Here is a 20175-nt window from a genome sequence, read left to right on the forward strand (position 1 = left end):
AGCTGATCACATGGGGATTCCACACGGGGTTAAGGAGGGGGCGTGGCACACGGAATGAGCAGACGATTGGGGCAAGACACATTCGTTTTTTTAACTTTACACATTGTTTGGATACATTTATTTTCTTACTTTACAAATTACTGTTTTGATAAATGTGCTTAGATGTGCTTAGTACAGTATATGCTCTTCTTGTTTTATCCGGTTCATTTTGTGTTTAAATGCTAAAAAAAACATATTTAGGTGTAATTTTTTGGGGCCGGGAACCAATTAATTGGTTTTCCATTATTTCTTATGGGGAAAATTCGATCAGAACTCGAACATTTTAGGATTCGATCCGGAGTTCTGAACGGATTAAGTTCGAGTTCTGAGGTACCACTGTACTAAGAAGCTATTGAAGGAGCAAGTAATAACACAAGTGAAATACTGATGTCATGTTTATTCATCATTAATGAATCATGACACATCTTTTATCTATAGTAGCGACTATATTTGCTCATGATTTGTACTTCTGTAGTAACTTACTAAGTATTTGTGTCCCCTCAAAGAAAGTGTTACCAAAGATTGTTTTGTTTTATAAATGGCTGGTGGTTATAGCCATTAAACTACATTACACAGAGTAAGAGCAAATAGGATTGGAAAAACTGAAAAATGAGAGAATTTCAGATCAGATGAGAATATTTGTTCAGCGCCACTCATAGTTAGGTTGGCTCAGACAAGCGTTTCAAGAATGACAAAATAGTGAAGGCCCATCTAGGCATTTCATTTATGTTATTGTCTGATACCTTCATATATGACCTTGTGAGATATTTAAAAGCTGCTTAATCTATGTGGGCAGTGGTGGCTTAATGGTTAGGGAAGTGTGTTTGGAATTGAAAGATTGCTGGTTTAAATCCCTGACCAGAAAAAACACCACTGAGGTTCCCTGAGCAACTTACTGCTCCCCAGGTGCTGAATTAGGTGCCCCTTGCTATGTCATAATGACACATTTTGTTGTTGTGTGCTGTGGTGTGTCAACACTGATCACTAAATCTAATTCTATTGACCCTGTTACTGAAATGGTTGTGTTGTTCACTTAGAGTTCCCAGTTTTACCTGCTCACTGGTGGCAGTTACTATGGTTAATGTGTTTTGCATCGTTTTGTGTGGTTTAGTGAAATTTTGAGGATAATCGTAGGTTGTGCAATAATAAATTTTTTCTGTTTGGATTTTGTTATTTACTCCTTCCAGATCTAATCTGTAATAGTGCTAGACCTAGTTTAATTGACCTATTTGACAGATTTATGTCTTTTGGGACATGATCCAGGTTGATACTTTGAACCCTGAACAATTTGACTATGCTTAAATACAGTGGAAACTGCTTATAGTGATCACCTCTGTCTGGATTAAATTAATCAGTATAAGCAGATGATCATTATACGCAATTTTTTTTCTTTTTCTTTGTCTCAGTCAGATTTCCATCTAACTGACCTGTATATTTATTACATGCATATATATAGATAATATAATGGAGAGCGCCGCTATTTATTTTATTGTTTTCAAAATACAATAAAACTGTTTCAAACGCTATACAAATTACAGTACTGTACAAATTAAATTTCTGAACTGTGTAGAATTCAAATACGCTTTAATACAGTACAGCACTGTACATATTATTAAATTAAATTTTATTTATACAGTGCATTTTCGTAACGTTACATTGTCTCAAAGCGCTACGTAGTTTCGCTGCTGCATCTCGGTGGCTTGTTTTTGACAGTTTATCATAAAAAAAGCTTTGATGAATCTATATTTGTCATTGAAAGAAAATTACTTTCTGTTCCCCGTCATGTTTTCTCTGCACGCCGCATTATCCTCAGGTAGCGAGTCAGTAGTAGACGGGATACCGCAGGTTAAGAAGGGCGATCAAAGTGAAGTAAAAAAATACTGCAGTTTTATTTTTTCCATATGTCATCCTATTTAAAAAGACCCAAAATTAACGTAAGTGGACTACTTTTACTACAAGCGAGTTATGTAAACGGTATTTGTACAGGAATGATTCTATCCCAAGCTTTTTGATCCATATAAGCGGTTGATCACTATAACCGTGATTACTATATGGGGTTTCCACTGGATTCAAATATTTATATATGATAGCTGTTGTTAAGCTACATTATCGAAATGCTACACCGAACAGAAGAGAGATTCTGGATGTAGTCTGACATTGTTCCATGTTTCTCCTATTTTTGGTATATTAACATCTAATTATCTTGATTATGGCTGTCGGTCGAGTATACCTTCTGATTGATTAATCGAGTAATCGTTTATATATATCATTTTAAGTTTTAACATTTGCCGCGAGGCTGGAGCTAACCCTGGACTGGGCGCCAGTCAATTGCAGGTTGCACACTGCCAATCAGTTTAGACACTCTAATTGCTATTTTTGAACTGTGGGAGGAAACTGGAGTATCTGGCGTAAACCCACGCACGCACTTACAGGGAGAACGTGCCAACTCCACACACATACAACGGCGATATGCAGTGGCAGCGCCACCATGCCGCCTTAAAATCTTCAGTTGCACGATGTCCGATATTACTATCGACGTTGCGCGTAATTTATAAGCAATTTGTATTAGGATTACGTTGAAGCATTTTACTTGTCACAGGGAAAAATTATATGATTATTATGTACCGTATTATATATTAGTAGATGATGCAGCTAAGAGATACAAGACTGGAAGAAAGTGATTTAAGCAAAACAATGTAAAGGAAATGTTATTTGCAAAGTAATGAAAAAGACTAGCCTACTCCAGAAGGTTGAAGAGAACATGTGTTATAGTTATCTTTGACTAATTGTGTGAGTAGCTCAAACCTGAAAGTCTTCTGAATATCTGCATTTATTTCACTTGTGATGTGCATATGCTTCCATACAAATGAATATTTCGCTCTTCATCTGGACCCTCATCTGCTATCCTTTATTTTTCTTCTGCCATATTGTTGATTAATCGAAAAGCCAAATTGTCATCAATGCTTAAAATAAAATATATAGTCATCAAGTTTAATCGAGTAATTGTGACAGCTCTTGTTGACATTTTTATTGTGCTTGATCTTAAACTCCGTAAAACCAAAATTAATCTGGGTGTAGACATCTCATTGGCCCTTGCTTATCAGCCTTCTTTGAGAACCCTTTCTTGGTCTGTTCACCTCTTATGTTTTGGGTGGGGGCTGGAGAGCCACAGTTAAATCTAGTTTTAGTAAATCGTTTCTCATTCATGCAAATTTCCTGTGGTTTGGGGCTGATTATGTCTTTGCCCAATTAGAATTTGTGGGATTCAGCAAATCAGCTTATGGATATTACAGAGTTCAGGTATGCTGCCTAATCATTTGGACAGTCTGCATTACGGAGAGGCTGAGAGGAAATTGCCATGAAAATAAATCTCTCTTCTCTTTGCCTGATGAAGAAGTTCCACTTCACTAACAATGTGTCTCCGTATCAGTCCTTCACAATATGGAAACCACTATATTCTGATGCAAAGTTTGAAAGGCTTTACTACTAATAAAAAATTTTTTTTACTGCAGCATTACTACATGTCCCTGTGTTCTTGTAATCTAGGGCATTAAATTCATGTCAATGTACTAATTGAAAGCAGACTGGGATTAGATTTTAGTAGGGGGATTATAGTGATGGTAGGGCTCCAATTTGTATTCCTTTCTGTAAAACAAGCCACCCAGAATTCATCTTCAATGTAAATACCTGTAGGAACACACATATAAAGAGTGCAAATTGCAGCAATACCATCAGATGTTCTTCATTTATTTCATTTTCTGATAGAGAACCATACAAATAACTACTTTTGCTTCTCACACTCAATATGTCTGTTTGAGTATGGAGTCTGCAGTGGCATCACTATGGCCATCTTATCAGTGTCATCACACAGTATCCATCATCAGCTGTGCAGCTTTCAGCAGGAAAGGGGTTGAAATGTACTTGCTTTGGCTGGGAAGGAAGGGGTTGGGGGTGGATGGGATGAGGAGGCAGGCAGGGCTGGAGGTCAGAGGCCTGTGGAGAGCACAAAGGGCATCCCAGCCTCCAGTAAAAACTCAGGGAATTACCACTGATTTACTTTGCCGGGGTGTCTGTTCTGCGGCAATGGCTGGCGAAGGCTGCTGTCATTTGTAAAATATTCCTGCCAATTAGTTGGCAGAGTGCTCTTGATCTGGGCTGTTTTGATACAGTAATACCCCTGTGCAAAGCACAGCCCAATTACCCAAATCATCCCCATATGCTGGCGCAGCCTGCCTGCTTGAACGCCACTGGAAAATCCACTCTGAGTGAGTGGTGGGAACTGCATTGGGCTCACGTGCTCCAGGAGGAAGGCAGAAATGCACCATCCGGCTGCTGCCTGGAAACCTCTCAGCTCCCGCTACCATAGAATAACAGGAGCCTCTGCACCAGCTGTCCCCTCCATTTCTGTGGCAGGTCTCTGGAGGTTTTCAAGAGTCGTGGAGGTGACACTCAGTAATCTACAGTGTCCCTCTGCCCCCTTTTTGTGTGAAGGAGGCAACGCCTTCAGATAGTTCTGTTACAAGGTCATAGTGGGTACTGAACCCCACTATATTTATTTGCAAAGTTGTAGAAGGTGACAAAAATGAGCTCCCGTCGTTACGTCAGATCAGTGGGGCGCGAAGCCACACTTCCGTTCGACTGCTTGCTTTATTTGTTTAGTGCACTGAATCATAAGTGACATGTAATTGTCAGTCACAGCAGGTGGAAATTATATTGCCTATCACAAACCATTCTGCCATTTTGCAGTGATAAAAATGTTGGACAGGCTGGTGCATTATGCAAGCGGAATCAGCATGTGTACCAGAAATGATGGTCGACGTCTGACAGTACAACAGCTGGGCTATTTCTTTAACTTTACCTGGTAATCTTTCAGGACCAGGCTGACATCCTTGAGCACTGAGCTCTCTGGTACCCATTCCACGAGGGTTGACGGTGGATGCTTCGGACGGAGTAGCGCATCTGGACCAAATAATGCGCGCGGCCCGGAGAGGCACCATGGGCCAATCTGATAGGCCTCCGCATCTGCGGTCTGCTGGTCATTTGATTATAGCGTGGAGTGTTTTCATTTTGATTGCATCTCATCCAGAGCTGCCCAGCGGTGACTCCTCCGTGTAATGCTCTTCCATCCCTTATTCAATCCAGACGCAGTACTTAGTATTCAATCCATAATTGAGTATTTAGTGACATATTGAATTTGTTTGATATGGAACTTGGGAGGTTTGAGTCTGCAGGGAAACCTTGCCTGGAAGACCACCAGCTTCCTGTTGCACTAACAGTTTTTATTTCGTTCCTAATGTTGTTTACTCTCATTACTGCTATGTACCAACTTGACGTCTCTCAATTTTTTTGTTCCATTTAAATCAGAATGTTTATGTAAAGTATCAGCTTTAGGAATGTAGTATGGGGAAATCTGCTTGCAGGACAGCTTGTCCTCTGGGTTCTTCTCTGCTCTGAATGTGTTGGCTTTCTGTTTTTTCAGTGAGATCGAGATCCACTGACATGAAGCCTAACCAGTGTTAGCTGCATTTTCCTGGAAAGAGAGTTTGAAGCACACAGCAACTGCAATATTTGAATTTATGGCATTATACCACAGTAGTTAACCTTGTCCCTATCGTGTGCCAAGACCACTGAAACCCCTACCACCTGCACATGGGAGACCACGTGAAGTTGTTCCAAGCCTTCCATATTAGAGGCGGTTCCTGACTCAAGGCCCAGCATTGAATGCTGGTATGCAATATTGCAGGCAGAGGCATGTTGGTATTATATTCAAGCTCAGGTTCTGGAGTTTTCATTTAGTTTGACGACAATAGCATTTTATTATTTCACAAATTCCTATTCCTGTCCTGCTCATAAGAGATATGTTTGCTGCTGAGATTTACAAAGGCTTATTCATAAGTAGTGAAAGAATAAATTATGTACCCAACACTGCAGATTTACTCAAAGGCCTATGTCATAATTGAGCAATATTAAAGTATGCTAAATTATTTGCATGGTTTTGGCAGCAAAGTTAGAATAAAAATAGGAGCTACTAAGAGATGGTAATTGTTTTTCTAATATCACTAGGGTAAATTATGACTCAAAAAGCTTGACAACCCACTTATTGGATATCACTATCAGTCTAATCATAACGATTACAAGAAGAAGAAATAATTTGGCATAGTTTGGCAAAGTGTGGATTGAAAATTTGAATAGTTCCTGAGGAGCAGTTGTAGTTAAGTAGAACCTGAATTAAGCTGAATTCTGCTGTAGTACAGCAGCAGCAGCATTAATTAATTGATAAACAGGAGGAACAGTCAGACTGGGATCCTTTTAGTGAAGACTTGCAGGCCGTATATCACTGTAGGGTCTGTTTTAGTGAAGCCGGCTCTGGGGTACAGACCCCGTCCTCCTCTGTTAACACAACACAGTCTGTGTTAATTAGTGGTGCCCGCTGGAGCCGTCATTAGGTGCGCTCTAATGGGCTGCGCAGAGCCTTGTGGGCTAGACTGATCAGGGAGTGGGGTGGGGAGGCAGGGGCCTGAGGCTTATTAACACCACCCGACAGGGCAGGGCACCTTGAAACCATTAGGGCAGGTACAGCGTAGCTTGTCCATGGCCTGCACTGTTGGATGGGAGACTGGGAGACATGGGAGCATGCCAGCAGGCTGGCGTCTGCGTGGGCACTAAGACGACCTGGGTCCTGGGCGGCTTTTACTGACATCATCAGTCATACCTTTGCATTGGATGTGCTCCTGTTCATTAGCTGGCATGTTCTCAATTAGCCACATTAGCCTTACTTTGTAGCCATTCTGTTTGCCACATATTGCTGCTATATTGTAATTTTAATTAGTGTAAATGATACGGCTGCAATAAATATCAGGAACAAAAAGGAAAGAAAACAAAAAAGAATTAACACGAAACACATTAATATTTTTAAGTGCCACATAAATCACTGTGGGTCAGTGGTCAGCACTGTAGCTGTTAGCTTTTAGCTATGTCATATATTCCAGTATGTCTATTTGCATTTGTGTGGTCTACCAGCGTTGCTTTTAACAATTTGATCTGAGGCCTCAATCCTTTTGCTGGTCTTTGTTTTTCAGCTGAAACAATTAATTTTTAAAACAAACGTTTTCTTTTGTTCCACTGGGGAAGTTAAACAAAAATCAACAGCCAGCAGGATATACATTTACCCCTAAACGAGACAGCTTTTACTTTGAGGGGGGCAGGGGGACATTTTGCAGTAATGATGTTACATTGTGCACCATATATTTTCACCAAAAATCCAGATGGAGCTATTTGTAGCCCTTAAGCCTATGATCTTGAATCGTCCCGAATGTGTCACAAAATTTGTGTTATTTCCTATGTTGCTTGTACATTGACTTTTAAACTGTTTTTAACAAAATGTCTATCAAATACATGAGGGGGAAATGGGGGCGTAAATGTAAAACACGATAGAGCCCCGGGCTCTCAGGATGACCGACCTCACACACAGCGGCTTTCCGTGCCAGAGCTGGCGTCCTGCTAGCAGCAGGTCATGGAATTTTATACGGCTGAGTTGCACTGGGATTTGTTTAAATCTTAGTAATTTTGGGGCGGGAGGCTTTGTCTGCTTTTAGTGAACTATCGAACACTCAGCTGCCACCAGAGCACACCGATGTGTGGCTGTAACATTCTGTAAAGCGTTGCCGTGAATATTGAAGCTGTGATCCAAAGGCATTTCACTCAGATGTGACTAAAACTCTCATTCCGTTGGTTCAAACGATTTTTTAAAATTAATTTCTGAGATGCTCAAACATAATGCAACATATGACCACAGAAAATAAGGGATTCTTGGGCTGTAGGGTTTGTGGTAGCACAGTGATACAGGACTTTAGACATGCAGAAATGTATAACCAGCTGGTGTTTGTATTTAATGTAATATATAAGTTATGTGTGTCTAGTGTTTCCCCCCATGTGGCTGCCTACACGCTCAATGAAACACCTTTGAGAGCTTTAGTGGAGTCGTTCTTGCACCTTTGCCTATGAACAATAGAGATGGTTCCCTCAGGCTCATAACCAAGAGGCCCTTGGCTTTCATGGTCCCCAAGCTTAACACTGCCCTTCAAACATATTGTTTCAATGGTTTGTAGATGATCGACTACCCAAAAATAATTTCAAGTTTTGCCTATTTGGCCCTTACAGAACATTTTCTGTAATCTGTTCATAGCAGCACCTTTTTTCCAGGCCTAAACTGTATAGATGAGATATTCCTTGTGGTACCGTAGAAGTGCAGTTTCCAATTTTTAGCCAAATGGAATAAAATGTGTGAAATATAGTTTTTTTCCTGTGATTCTAAATTGTTCTATTATTAAATTTCTCACCTGCCTTATTGTGATATTTTAGTAAGCCTGCGTTTTGCTTGTTTCAGAGCATGGGATTGGTTAAGTTTGTTTTAATGAACTTAATTGATTGGAATGGGAATGCAGATCAGATCCTATCTGCATTGTTGCGAGGCAGATGATGTGGTGCAAAAAGTAATAGTTGTGAATATGGAATTTTGTGTTAGAAATGCATTTTTTAATTGAAAGCAGATGTCCTTGTCCAAAAAGCATGTTTTATAAAACTCGTTACCCAAAATCTCCACCCTAAAGCAGAAGGGCTTCACCTAAGGTCACAGACCCAAATCCTGAAGCACGACACAATGTTGCTCAGAGGAGTTGAGTTTAAAATATCCATATGCATGCCCACCACTAACAACTTACGCTTTCAATATTTATGCTCTTCTGTTAACTGTCATGTGACCAGGTGCATGGATTGGTCAGCCTTCTGTCTCTAACAATTTACCTTAAAGGCAAGATGTCAAACAAGCTTTGATTCCTCATCAGTCACCTGAAGCCAGCTGTTTATCTGGCTGGTCTTATTGACTAAATACATTCAGACTAAAGTAACACTTTGCACCAGGCAACTGATATTAGCCATGAAGCTTGAGTAGGGAAGAAAGTTGGCAGAATTCCTGGGTGTGATTGCACTTTATTCAAATACCCAAAGCACCATAATAAATAAATGAGAATATACATTTTAGAACTAATTTTTTATAAAAACAATTTCAACTGAATAACAGAATTCACTTCCAGGACTGGCTATCTAGGTTGGCGGCATGGTGGTGCAGTGGTTAGCCCTGTTGCCTCACACCTCTGGGACCAGGGTTCAAGTCTCTGTGTGGGTTACATGTTTGGAGTTTGCATGTTCTCCCCATGTTGTCTTGGGGTTTCCTTTGGGTGCTCTGGTTTCCCCCCACAGTCCAAAGACATGCTGAGGCTAATTGGGGTTACTGAAATTTCCCATAGGTATGAGTGTGCCCTGTGATGGGCTGCCCCCCCATCCTGGGTTGCTCCCTGCCTTGTGCCCATAGCTTCTGGGATAGGCTCCACACCCCCTGTGCCCTGGAAGGATAAGCGGTTTGGAAAATGGATGGATGGATGGACAGATTATCTAACTGCAGTCATGCAGTTAGGCTAACGGCATTTATAAATTCTCCATGTGATTGTGTGACTGCATGCATGTATGTTTCTCTGTGACGGACTGATTTCCTGTCCAGGGTGTACCAAGAACCTTCTGCCCTAAGCCTACCTGGGGATAGGCTCCCTCCTGGCCCTGTGACTCTGTCCAGGATAAGTTGTAAATGGATGGATAATTTCTTTTAACTGACTCTTTACGTTTAACTATAGTTGCTATTCTGTAGGACATTTCAAAAGAAAAACATAAAGGAAACTGAAATGCCTGCAGAGTTTAATATTGGAGGGGGACACAAACTAATACAAAGGCCTATTTTTTATGGATATTCCTGTGGTAACAATGAAAAAGGAAAACTATGGCCCAGAATGCAATGGGGTGACCTCTGCTGTCAGAAGCCCTCAAATACAGATCTGTTTCTGGCAGAGTGTATTCGATCCCCTGGGACGCTCAGTTGTCTTGTGGATCAAAGTGCAGAGAGTTGACGGGGCGGCATGGATCCTCTGTCAAATCCTTGTCAACAAGGCAACGATGTGGTAGCTCAGTTTCTGGGGTGCAAACCCAGCCAGAATCCACCTGATACAGTAGGGGAGGGGGTTACAGCACAGAGGCGGGCATGCGATGGCTGCTTTCGCTGGCACCCGACATGTTCTTGAGGGAAAGTGGGGAGGTGATGTCACAGCTGTGCGGGGACAGGCCGCCGCCATTGGCTGGCTGCCACACAGGTCCTGTCATGTAGCCCGAGGCAGCTGCACTGTAGCCCAGGTAGGGCGATGCTGGGGTGGCCGGCTGGTAGGGAGGAAGGCTGGGTACTCTGACACAGCTGCTCACTCTGGACAATCTGTTTGGCATCTGGATGAAAAGGACATGGGACAGAGCGACACAATAGGTATCTAGTGAGGTTAAAGTATGGACATCTCATGGCACAAAGGAGCACAAAAATATTAGGATAAGACGATTCAAAACTAACAGAAGAATTGGTATGTTCGATGTTGAACCTTTTCAAGTGGAAAGCTGTCATCAAGCTTAGCAAGCACTACTGCAGTGGAGCTCCCGTGCATGCAGTCTGAATGATAGGACTAGATTAGGTCCTTTACTATGGCTAATACTTGAGCTGCTGTCCTGGCCAATTACCCACAATCCAGTGGGATACATTTCATCCAGACACTCCCCTTGATAGACTACGCTCTGTAAAATACTGTGTAATGAATACTGTCTTCGACGGTTTTGAGCTGTTGACGATAAATACCTTTGGATTTACGGCGTTCTCCGGATCGCCTTGCTATAGCAGGAAATTCCGAAAGCAGACGAAAAGTGTACGGCAAGTTACGGTAGATTGTAACTGATTTAGCCACGCTAGTTTTTGATCGTTTTTTTCAGACTTGTATGTGGTAAACCCTATATAACGCATATAATACGACATCTACTACATTCCGTGTAATCGTGACATTTACAAAACTTCAGAATAAGCATTTGGGGGATTAAAAGCCGATGTTGTTCAGAACGTATTTCATTTGAACTGCAACGTTTAAATCGAACGCCTACCAGTATAGCTTACATACTCATCTACCCTACAAATTTAAAAAATAAATATATTCCTCCTTGAAGTACTGTTCCATTTAGGTAGGATAAAATACAATAGGCTTCAGGTGTTCAGTTATTGCACGTGTTCTGATACTCAGCCACAGCTGTGTACACGCTGGCAGGTCTGACATCGGGTTACTTTTCGTGGGTTATATAGAAACTTTGTTTGGATTCTTAAACTTTAAATCGCATGCGCTTATTTGGAATTGCTTCGTATTGTATTCGTTTTTAACACGTGGAATTGGTATTTTCATTTACAGTTATGCGCTACTGAAATTCACACTGTCATAACTGAAGAAGTTAAAGCGATTCACGGATAATAATGGCAAAAAAAATTCCCATGTCTTACTGAGCGTGTTTTCAATTTTTCTCGATAAGGACTTTTGGAAAAAATGTAGGTCTGAATTCAAATTATAACACTGATATGAAAATTGTGAAATAAAACTTTTCCTATTTTTCTGTTTGTATCTGGCTAATGTAGCCATTTATTTAATTTAATGCATAAGGCTATACAACCTCCCAAGTAGGCCTATTCGCCGATAGCTTTCGCTAAAAGTGCTGTGCAGTTTCTATATTTTGGGTTCCATAAAACTAAACCACATGTGGCTGCAAATCACAACTTTTGCAAATACTTAAAGTCGAATAAAGATGCGCAAATTCATTTACTTTGAATAGGAAATTTTTAAGAACAAAAATAAAACGGCTGTACAAATATCAGAGAACTTAATCAGAGGCTTGCAACCAAGGCAATACATTTACCTTTATGTAAAACCAGACGTAGTTAAAAGGAACCACTCTTTTCAACATAAAAAATCAGACCTACATAAAAATTCCACTTAAAGACCCAAATTTTCCATACAGACGTTTAGAACAGATAAAATGTTCAAATGCATGCTATTACAAAGAAGGTAATACAGAAGACAAAATAACCCGATATTTATTTTTAAATCATTTTAAGACAATGTGTCTATAATAATCTTATAAACACGATTGCTTATTCACTCTACAATTGCATGTCTTATATGCCATTTTAATTGAGACATAATTCCATGGAAAAAATACGTAATTTGAGGCAAAGCTGAAAGTAATTGTTTAACCTTAAATTGCTAGTATATATACAGTAAATACATTTCATATGTGGTTCAAATGGCCACATATGAAATGTATTTACTGTATATACTAGCAATTTAAGGTTAAACAATTACTTTCAATAACTTTTTTACATTTTAATTTTCGTTTTTCAGTCAAATGATAACGGTCCTTGTCAAATCTACTTTTGTAATAATAAGTCGATGAGTTTCTGTGTGTTTAATGTAATATTAGGCGAGCTGCATTTGAACGTGAATAGCAACTGTCTAACAACCAGGCACTTGATCTTCTTTGGCATGAAATTGTTTCACATCAGGATAATTCTGTAATTAGTCCACAAAGACTACTGGATCTCAAACGCAGGTGGTCAGTTTTAAGAAAGACCTATAAATGCTGTAACGCTATAAACGTGTCAAATTTACTAACGAAAGCACTTCGTGAAATTTCATCCAAATAATTCATGATAAAATGGCAATTTTTCTGAAAAGTAATTTTTTTCTAAAACATAATTTTCCCCACATTTTATAACGTGGTACTTGATAAACACCTGAGCGTGAGCTTTCGATATTAAATCGCCGACCCATAATGTAATCATAGATTTAGCATGGGGCTGGCAATACATTGTGAGAAGCACTCACTGAACTGAAGGAGAACACTAGAAATAACGGTTAATGGCCGGGTAGATGGAACCCAGAGCCGTAACAGGTTTGTCAGTCCTGTAGTCTTGCTCTTTGTGTAGCGCGATTGTTGTACTCAAAGTACCATAATATCAAAATTACGTAGCATGATGCAGTTGCATTTTAAATATATCAACAAATTTAAAGGAAATATCTACATAGTATATAGTGCATAGTATATTTGTTAATTTTGTTAAAGGTACAGGGTGCTCTGTGTTAGTAAGATGTAATTAGGCCTATATGACACTAGCAAATCCCGAAGCAACTATAGTTTCTTCTTCTCTAAAGTGTGAAATATCAAGAGACCACGAGGGGACATTAGACACTCCAGTAATCGTTAAACTACGTCTGGTAAACAGAAATGAAGATTTATCCATTTTTAAGATGTTATTCCTCATCCGAAAAGTTCAGTCATTTAGTCATTAAATAATCAGTTGCTCCATTGCCCTTTTCAAAGTGCATTACTCAGTGTGTTTTAAGGAAAGAATCGACTACAGCTGTTATTAATTAAAACTTGGAGACAATGGTAGCAGTCCAAAATGTTATACTTATTCTTAATTAAAATCATATCTGTCAAAATGCTTCATTGATAAACTAGTTAATGTAATTATCCTGTTAAGTGTGCATGACCTTCCTAATATTAAGTCTTTGAAAAAAGTTAAAACATTTTTTCCAAGACAAGGAAATAGATACATGATCACTCAAACCTTGTTTTCTTCCCAGGAACAGGGGTGTCTTAATGCATGGGCTTACCCGCTGAAGCCCAGGGGCCTCCGCTAAGAGGGGGCCTCAGTTACCTTTGCTTAATTAAATTTTAGACCTAGACTTGCTACCCATCCCGTATTTCACGGAATTGTTCCGCACTGAAAGATAAAATGCCGTGTCCCGTTTTGAACCATATTTTCGTGACCGAACAGAAATATAATCCGGATCCCGTGACCGATCGCCCCCCATTTTCTAAACGTCAGGACCCCCCGCCCACCCCGGTCAACTACATCAACGCAGAGAATAGTAGGGGGCCACTCAAAGCTGACCACTCAAATAGCCCAGGGACCTCTGACCATGTTAATGCGACTCTGCCCAGGAGTAAAGAACAGTATTAAACAAACCATAACCTTTAATTACTATACAAAACTTTCAAACTTGTCTTATAAAATGTTAAGCTACACTTGTTTGTAACAGATAAAGTGATAAGGTTAACAAATTAATTTAGCAAATTAGATAAGTTATTTATCTGATGATTATAAATCTTTCCGATACAGGAAAAAAACGCTTTCTGCATATAAATTTTCATCTCATGGTTAACATTCAAATAAATAAACAAATAAATTTAAAATGTCAGTATTGTTATTAAATGCACGGCGGAGAAAACATTAAATGCAGATCTATTTTACGTATTTTAAAATATTACATTTTAACTGTTGTTCTAAATATGTTTACTATACAAAAGTAATACTGATCAAAAATTGTATCCGTTTCCACGACCCAGTGTTTTGTGCATGACATTAATCGTTCGGTTCATCACTTTTAGCTAAATTAATATAAAGTGGATCAAATGTGAGTTCGAAGGATCGTTATTGTGACGCGTTTATACAGTGTTTTAAGGAAAGAATCGACTACAGCTGTTATTAATTAAAACTTGGAGACAATGGTAGCAGTCCAAAATGTTATACTTATTCTTAATTAAAATCATATCTGTCAAAATTTCCACTTACTATCCAAAATTACCTTGTCATTCCATTTGAGGTAGGGCTACTGCCATTTCAGCGCCTAACCCCTTACTTGTGAATTGTGAGACTAATATAAATTAAATGTAGTATTACCTATATTAGTTGCATGCATAATATTTCTATTTTTAAAAGTAGGTAGATTTTTGCCATGCTAATTTTGTAACCGCTGAATTAGACAGCAGGTTCATTTGTATTTTGATAATATCTTAAATGCCTAATTTAAGAATGAACAGTTACGACCCTTTTACAATACAGTCTACAGTTCAATATTTTAATAAACACAACCCGTAGTACACAAATGAAGAGCTGAATTTGTTGTCTGGACCCTTAGATGTTAATTCCTCCCGTGCGCTTAACTTTGGCTTCAGCATCAGTGCCACATACAAAATCATTATTTATTTCTTTGTATATCTAACATTTTTAACATACAGTTTTCACATTACAGTCCTTAAAATATTGACTGACCTTCCTACAAAGACAGAATCATTTGTTAAAAATTGCCCAAGTATTACCAACACACAAATCGTTGATAAGCTAGACAACTTAATTTGGTAAGGGAGACGACTCAATTAAAATAAAGGAGTCTCTGGTGTGATCAACGCTTTCCCATCCGGATTAAAGGCCTAGTCTTTTTGGTAACCATTTATAAAACATGAAATTGCGGAATAAATATTACAATGAATCTGCGCTTACCAGCATACGCCAAAATAATTCCATAAACGACACTTGTCACCATATTCTAAATATTCCCAATAAGTTCTAAAATAAACCTGCAATACATTGCAACTTCGTCAAATGTCACTGAGTCAAAGGGACAATATAAGATTCTGGTTTTACCTGCGCGTATTTTGTGTCTGGTTCTAAGTGCGGTTTATCCAAGTCATTGGCACGCGGCGAACTTGTTGTGGGAAAATTAATCCTGTTTATAGTCGTCCATTCTTCTACTTTGGCACCGTGCATGGGCGGGCTGTCGCTAACTGGGGAAAAGTAGAAAACAGTTAAATTGGAGACAATGAAAAATGAAATTATAAACACCCGAAATTGAAAGCACGACAATGTAATGACCTAAATAATAACAAACCCGCCTACAATTGCTTAAGGCAATATGTAGATGTATACGGTCCGTGGAAGTGGTCAAGGAGTTTCATTATATATGCTTAAATAAACTGAACATATTTAAGAAAGTTTTACTACAGAAATTTGAAAACGGAATGAGTACATTAAAGTGAATATATAAAGGATGACTGGCAACGTAAAAATAAAATCGCTTTTGAAGTCGCATCTTTAAGACTTATAGGTTTTGGCGCTCTTAAATCATCCTACCATTTGCATTCCAAATGGACGTATTAATCAGGCATAGCAGAAGTGGTCTGGACTGACATTGAGTTGTGTGATCAGAGAAGCAACATAAATCAAACTCCGTTTACTTATCAAGCTTTTCCCTAGTCATCTTTGCGGGGAATAATGTACCAAACACACTGCTACTGTACATATGCACATATTTGAGACGTTAGACAGTAAATAGCTTCCTAAAATATATTATTTATAGTTTCTAAAATATCATAATGAGCAGTGTGTGAACATCTTGTAAATTCATCATTGTATACATTCTCCAAACCTATAAATACTTCTGATAGTTCCAAGTCTAAAAGAGCAATAGAGACACCCGACAAACACAAGTAAGCCCATTAAACATTTTTTTCTAAAATAAACTTTAGAAAGCTGCTGCATTTTCATTTTAAAACAATGCCATTAATACACAAATACAACAGCAGCCAAATTCATTTCCCTTTGATGTTGATGAGATTTGTGCATATATTGTTTAAGATATTATCCGCATTGAAGAGTATAATAAAGGCATCAAACTAAAGAAACCGCAGCCACAGAAATCTAAATATTTGCAAAAAAGAAAATGACCAGTTTGTGAAGCACGCGCCTGTAAGATGATTAAAATACTAGAATTAGCTCCTGAGTTGACTTCAGCTTTCAGACCTTACTAGTAACATCTCAGTCTCATTTATAAGTGCATAAATTGCATATAAACCATCTGATTTAAAAAAAATATATATATTTCTCAAAGAGCGCTGGGGAGTTTCACATTGTAAAATCTGAATACTGTCTGCAGTGGTCAAGGTTTGAGTGTAATGACAGGGAATCCTGGCTGATTAATCTGTTGGATATATTTCGATTTGGGAGGGGGGGATTCTCCTTACCAACAAACCAAGTAACATATAACTCCTGCTAAACTATTTAGACAAAATATTGTCGGATTTAAAAATTACTCTCAAAACAAAGTTTTCTTTGGTGATCGTTCAATGCAGTGTCCTTTTAAACCAACACACAATTAGTGTAAACCCTGTAATTTGTTTTTCTCTTGGATAGATTAAATCAAAAACACACTCATATATCCAGGGATATCCGTTCTACTTATGGAAGAGAAAGAAAGGAAAAGACCGTACATGAAATAACTGGGAAAAAACTTATACCAAGACTTCTGTTCTACTCATACTAGAGAGTTGGTTCAGCTTTTTCAGTGTTGGTAGAAGTTTTTCTCTTAATACCAGTCTGGCTCTCGAAAACGGTAGCGAGTGCTGGGTGACTTAGCTCTCATTTATATTTTCATTTTGTTTCCCTTCTCCTGCGCCTTCCCTTCGTCAACCCCCTAATATTCTACATCCGCTCCATAATTATAACACCAACCCCCAAACCATCTGTTTCAATGTAACCAAACTAGAATCATCCGCCCAGCAAAGAAAACAATTGGTTTTTCCACTTGCTTGTTTATTAATGTATCATAATTGATAATCACTGATATGAAAGCATTGTGTTATTGTTTATTGATACGAATAACCAAATAGATTTTTGTCTTAACCAAGATTTTTGGGTATTGTTTATAGAAATTAAATGCAAGTAGGCCTATATGAAGAACTTAAGAAAATCGTTTACTCCAATTGTCTCATGTGGGACTGGTCAATCTAAACGGTATAACATTCTCCTAAAACATTTAAGCGGTCGCCTTACTTTGTTGTTCTGTTATGGACCGAATTCCCAGAATGTCGGTGACGGAATGAGAGGACGGCCATATTCTGTGCATTGCCATATGTCCGGGAAGGGTGGGCATGCCAGGTGGAGTTGGCACTTTTCTGGTAGTTATGGATGTTGGGTACGAGTAGATATGGTTGCAAGAAAGCGATGGCTGCGGCGGAATGTGGGATGACTGTTTGTTGAGCTCGCCGTGGTTATGCTGTGATAAGCTTCCAATCTTGTTGCGAAGGATTCGACTGATGGAACTGACCGAGGGAAGGTTAAATTTATCACACACCCCGTCGGCTAGGAGTCTGTCCCGAATTTCCCAGGCGAAAATACCCGGGTCTCTCTGTTTGTATGTCCGTATATGTTTGACCACTGTAGGGGTGGTGACTCTTGGCTTGCTCCCTCCTATAGCGCCTGGTAATATGGATCCAGTCTCGTTGTATCGGGCCAGAATCTTGCTGACACAACCATGGGAAACCCGAAGTTGTCTGCTGATGTCGCATGGTCTGATGCCCAGCTGTGCTAGTTCTACAATCCTGATCCGGATGGCGTTTGGTAAAGGTCTGCCATTAACGAAAACACCGCCTAGCTGATTCACCTCCCCAAAGGCAGGCTCTGAAGTGAGAGAGAGAACAGCACATAACACATCTGTATTGTTTTGAACATGACTTATTCTAATACAAATTTAGTGTTTCCTCGTGGAAAGTGTACATTCGTCTTTGCTACAACAGCATGCAAAGTCAAGAGAAAAAAATGCGTAGCGGATTAAATAGCCTACTGATTTTCGATATTACATAACCACTTTTAATTGTACATACCATTTGGCATAGCAGCGGCATTTTGAACAATAAATTGTTTATCCACATGCCCTTCGTTAATTATATATAGTTGATTCCAAAAATAACGTTACGTTTCTAAAATTAATAAACGATTTTTAGCTATATTTATAAATAACCGTCAGAATACTTTTGAACGTTGTCCCATCTGTTGAAAATGTGCTCCAGTGTAAAACCTTTGATTTCTTTGGCATTTTATAGTACTTACCCATATCTTGAAGCCCTCCAGCGTTTATGCAGATTGACGAATTGCACTTTTTCGTCCGGTTCGGAGTCCAGGACTTCTGCTACCCGTGGAAGGATATTCACTTTGCACTTTTTAGTGGGACGGGGGGAATCGGGGGTTTTGTGTTCGGAATACTCGTGACATTCCGAATGCACCAATGGGCTGAACTTCCAAAAATACTTCATCCATCGTGTCAGTTTAACCAATAAGGTTTCGACTTCCTCCACAAATGTGTTTCTATTGGTCAGATAACTTGACATGACAGCGCCATTGAGGATTTCTTCGCGTCTTTGAAAAGCTGGCAACCAAGATAGTCTAACATGCAAATGAATTTTAACAACGTGTGAACGGTAAGTTAATTCAGATACACAAACGCATTGGTTTATGTAACCTAAATGATACAAGGAAATGTACTTTCCAAGCATATAGTTAATTAATGCATTTTAGCTAGATTGCTGCTGCCACTGTATAATCCGCCATAATGTAGGTGTAGCTATTCCATATTGGCCGCGAACGGTAAATTTTTGTAATTAACGATTCCCGTTAATTGTAAGGAATGCATATTTTAATGTCTGCTAGTATACCTAGAAAACACTCAGGAAAAACACATAAAGAGTATTAACAGTACAATATATTAATGAAAACATGTTATGCAACAGGAACGGCAAATGAAGGACATTTGTTCATTATTGTTCCTTGTTTCACAAGGCTTCTATACCCATTATACAAAATTAAGGCCGTATGAAATAAATATTAACGTAAAATTTCAGCTGACAAATGGACAAATGCTATTTTGTATTGTTGTTAGAAGGAAACAATATATATATATAGCTGACATTCAGCAGTTTGTATCTGGTAACGGTAACGTTCAAACCTCGGTTTCTGGTAATTAGGTAATTATTTTCTGTGATGTATGAACCATGGTTCATACACTGACGTATACATTGTCTTGGTCATGAATATATATTTTTTCATTTTACATTTTGATGCAATATTTTCGGTGAAAATTATAAAGTGAAATACAGTCGCTTGTATACAAAAGTCATAGTCTTAGGCGCGAGGGAAGAATTAGAATAGAGAAATCAGCCCCAGAAAAGAAATTCATATTTGTTGATTAGACAGAAATTAAAGGCCGGTGCTCGATTTCTAGTTCATTTTAAGATTACAAAGTAGCATTATAAAGTCCAAGCCCACATAAGTAGATTTTACTGATGGTATTCTATCTTTATGTTTCGTGGGCTTTGAAGGCACTTTCACTTACATTTTAATATGAATAATTTCGTGGCGATGTATTTATATTTTATCTCTTGATGCAAAGTATTTAATTTAATTTATTGATATTTACCACCTGCTGCACCAATTCCGCGAAAAGTGGTAGTCCTTCATTGTATTTAAGTCCTTTAATTTTTCTGATAACTTTCAGTACTGCAGAAAGTCTGGGTCAATTGCTATTTTATCTCCTGTGTAATAGTTCATGGATGTAGTATTAA

At 38.7% G+C, this 20175-nt stretch overlaps 1 protein-coding gene across 1 annotated transcript; it reads right to left on the reverse strand.

The window, feature by feature from the left end:
• Positions 1–9026: 9026 nt before the first annotated feature.
• LOC111858993 (paired box protein Pax-9-like) lies at positions 9027–18868 on the reverse strand. The gene is made up of 4 exons (XM_023841264.2): positions 18668–18868; positions 17612–18238; positions 15428–15567; positions 9027–10362 (listed from the first exon to the last, which is right to left on the reverse strand). The coding sequence occupies exons 1-4, from the start codon at positions 18669–18671 to the stop codon at positions 10108–10110; spliced, it is 1026 nt and encodes a 341-aa protein (XP_023697032.2). The 5' UTR covers positions 18672–18868; the 3' UTR covers positions 9027–10107.
• Positions 18869–20175: the final 1307 nt, after the last annotated feature.

The sequence above is a fragment of the Paramormyrops kingsleyae genome, chromosome 19, assembly GCF_048594095.1.
Source record: "Paramormyrops kingsleyae isolate MSU_618 chromosome 19, PKINGS_0.4, whole genome shotgun sequence".
NCBI lineage: Eukaryota > Metazoa > Chordata > Actinopteri > Osteoglossiformes > Mormyridae > Paramormyrops > Paramormyrops kingsleyae.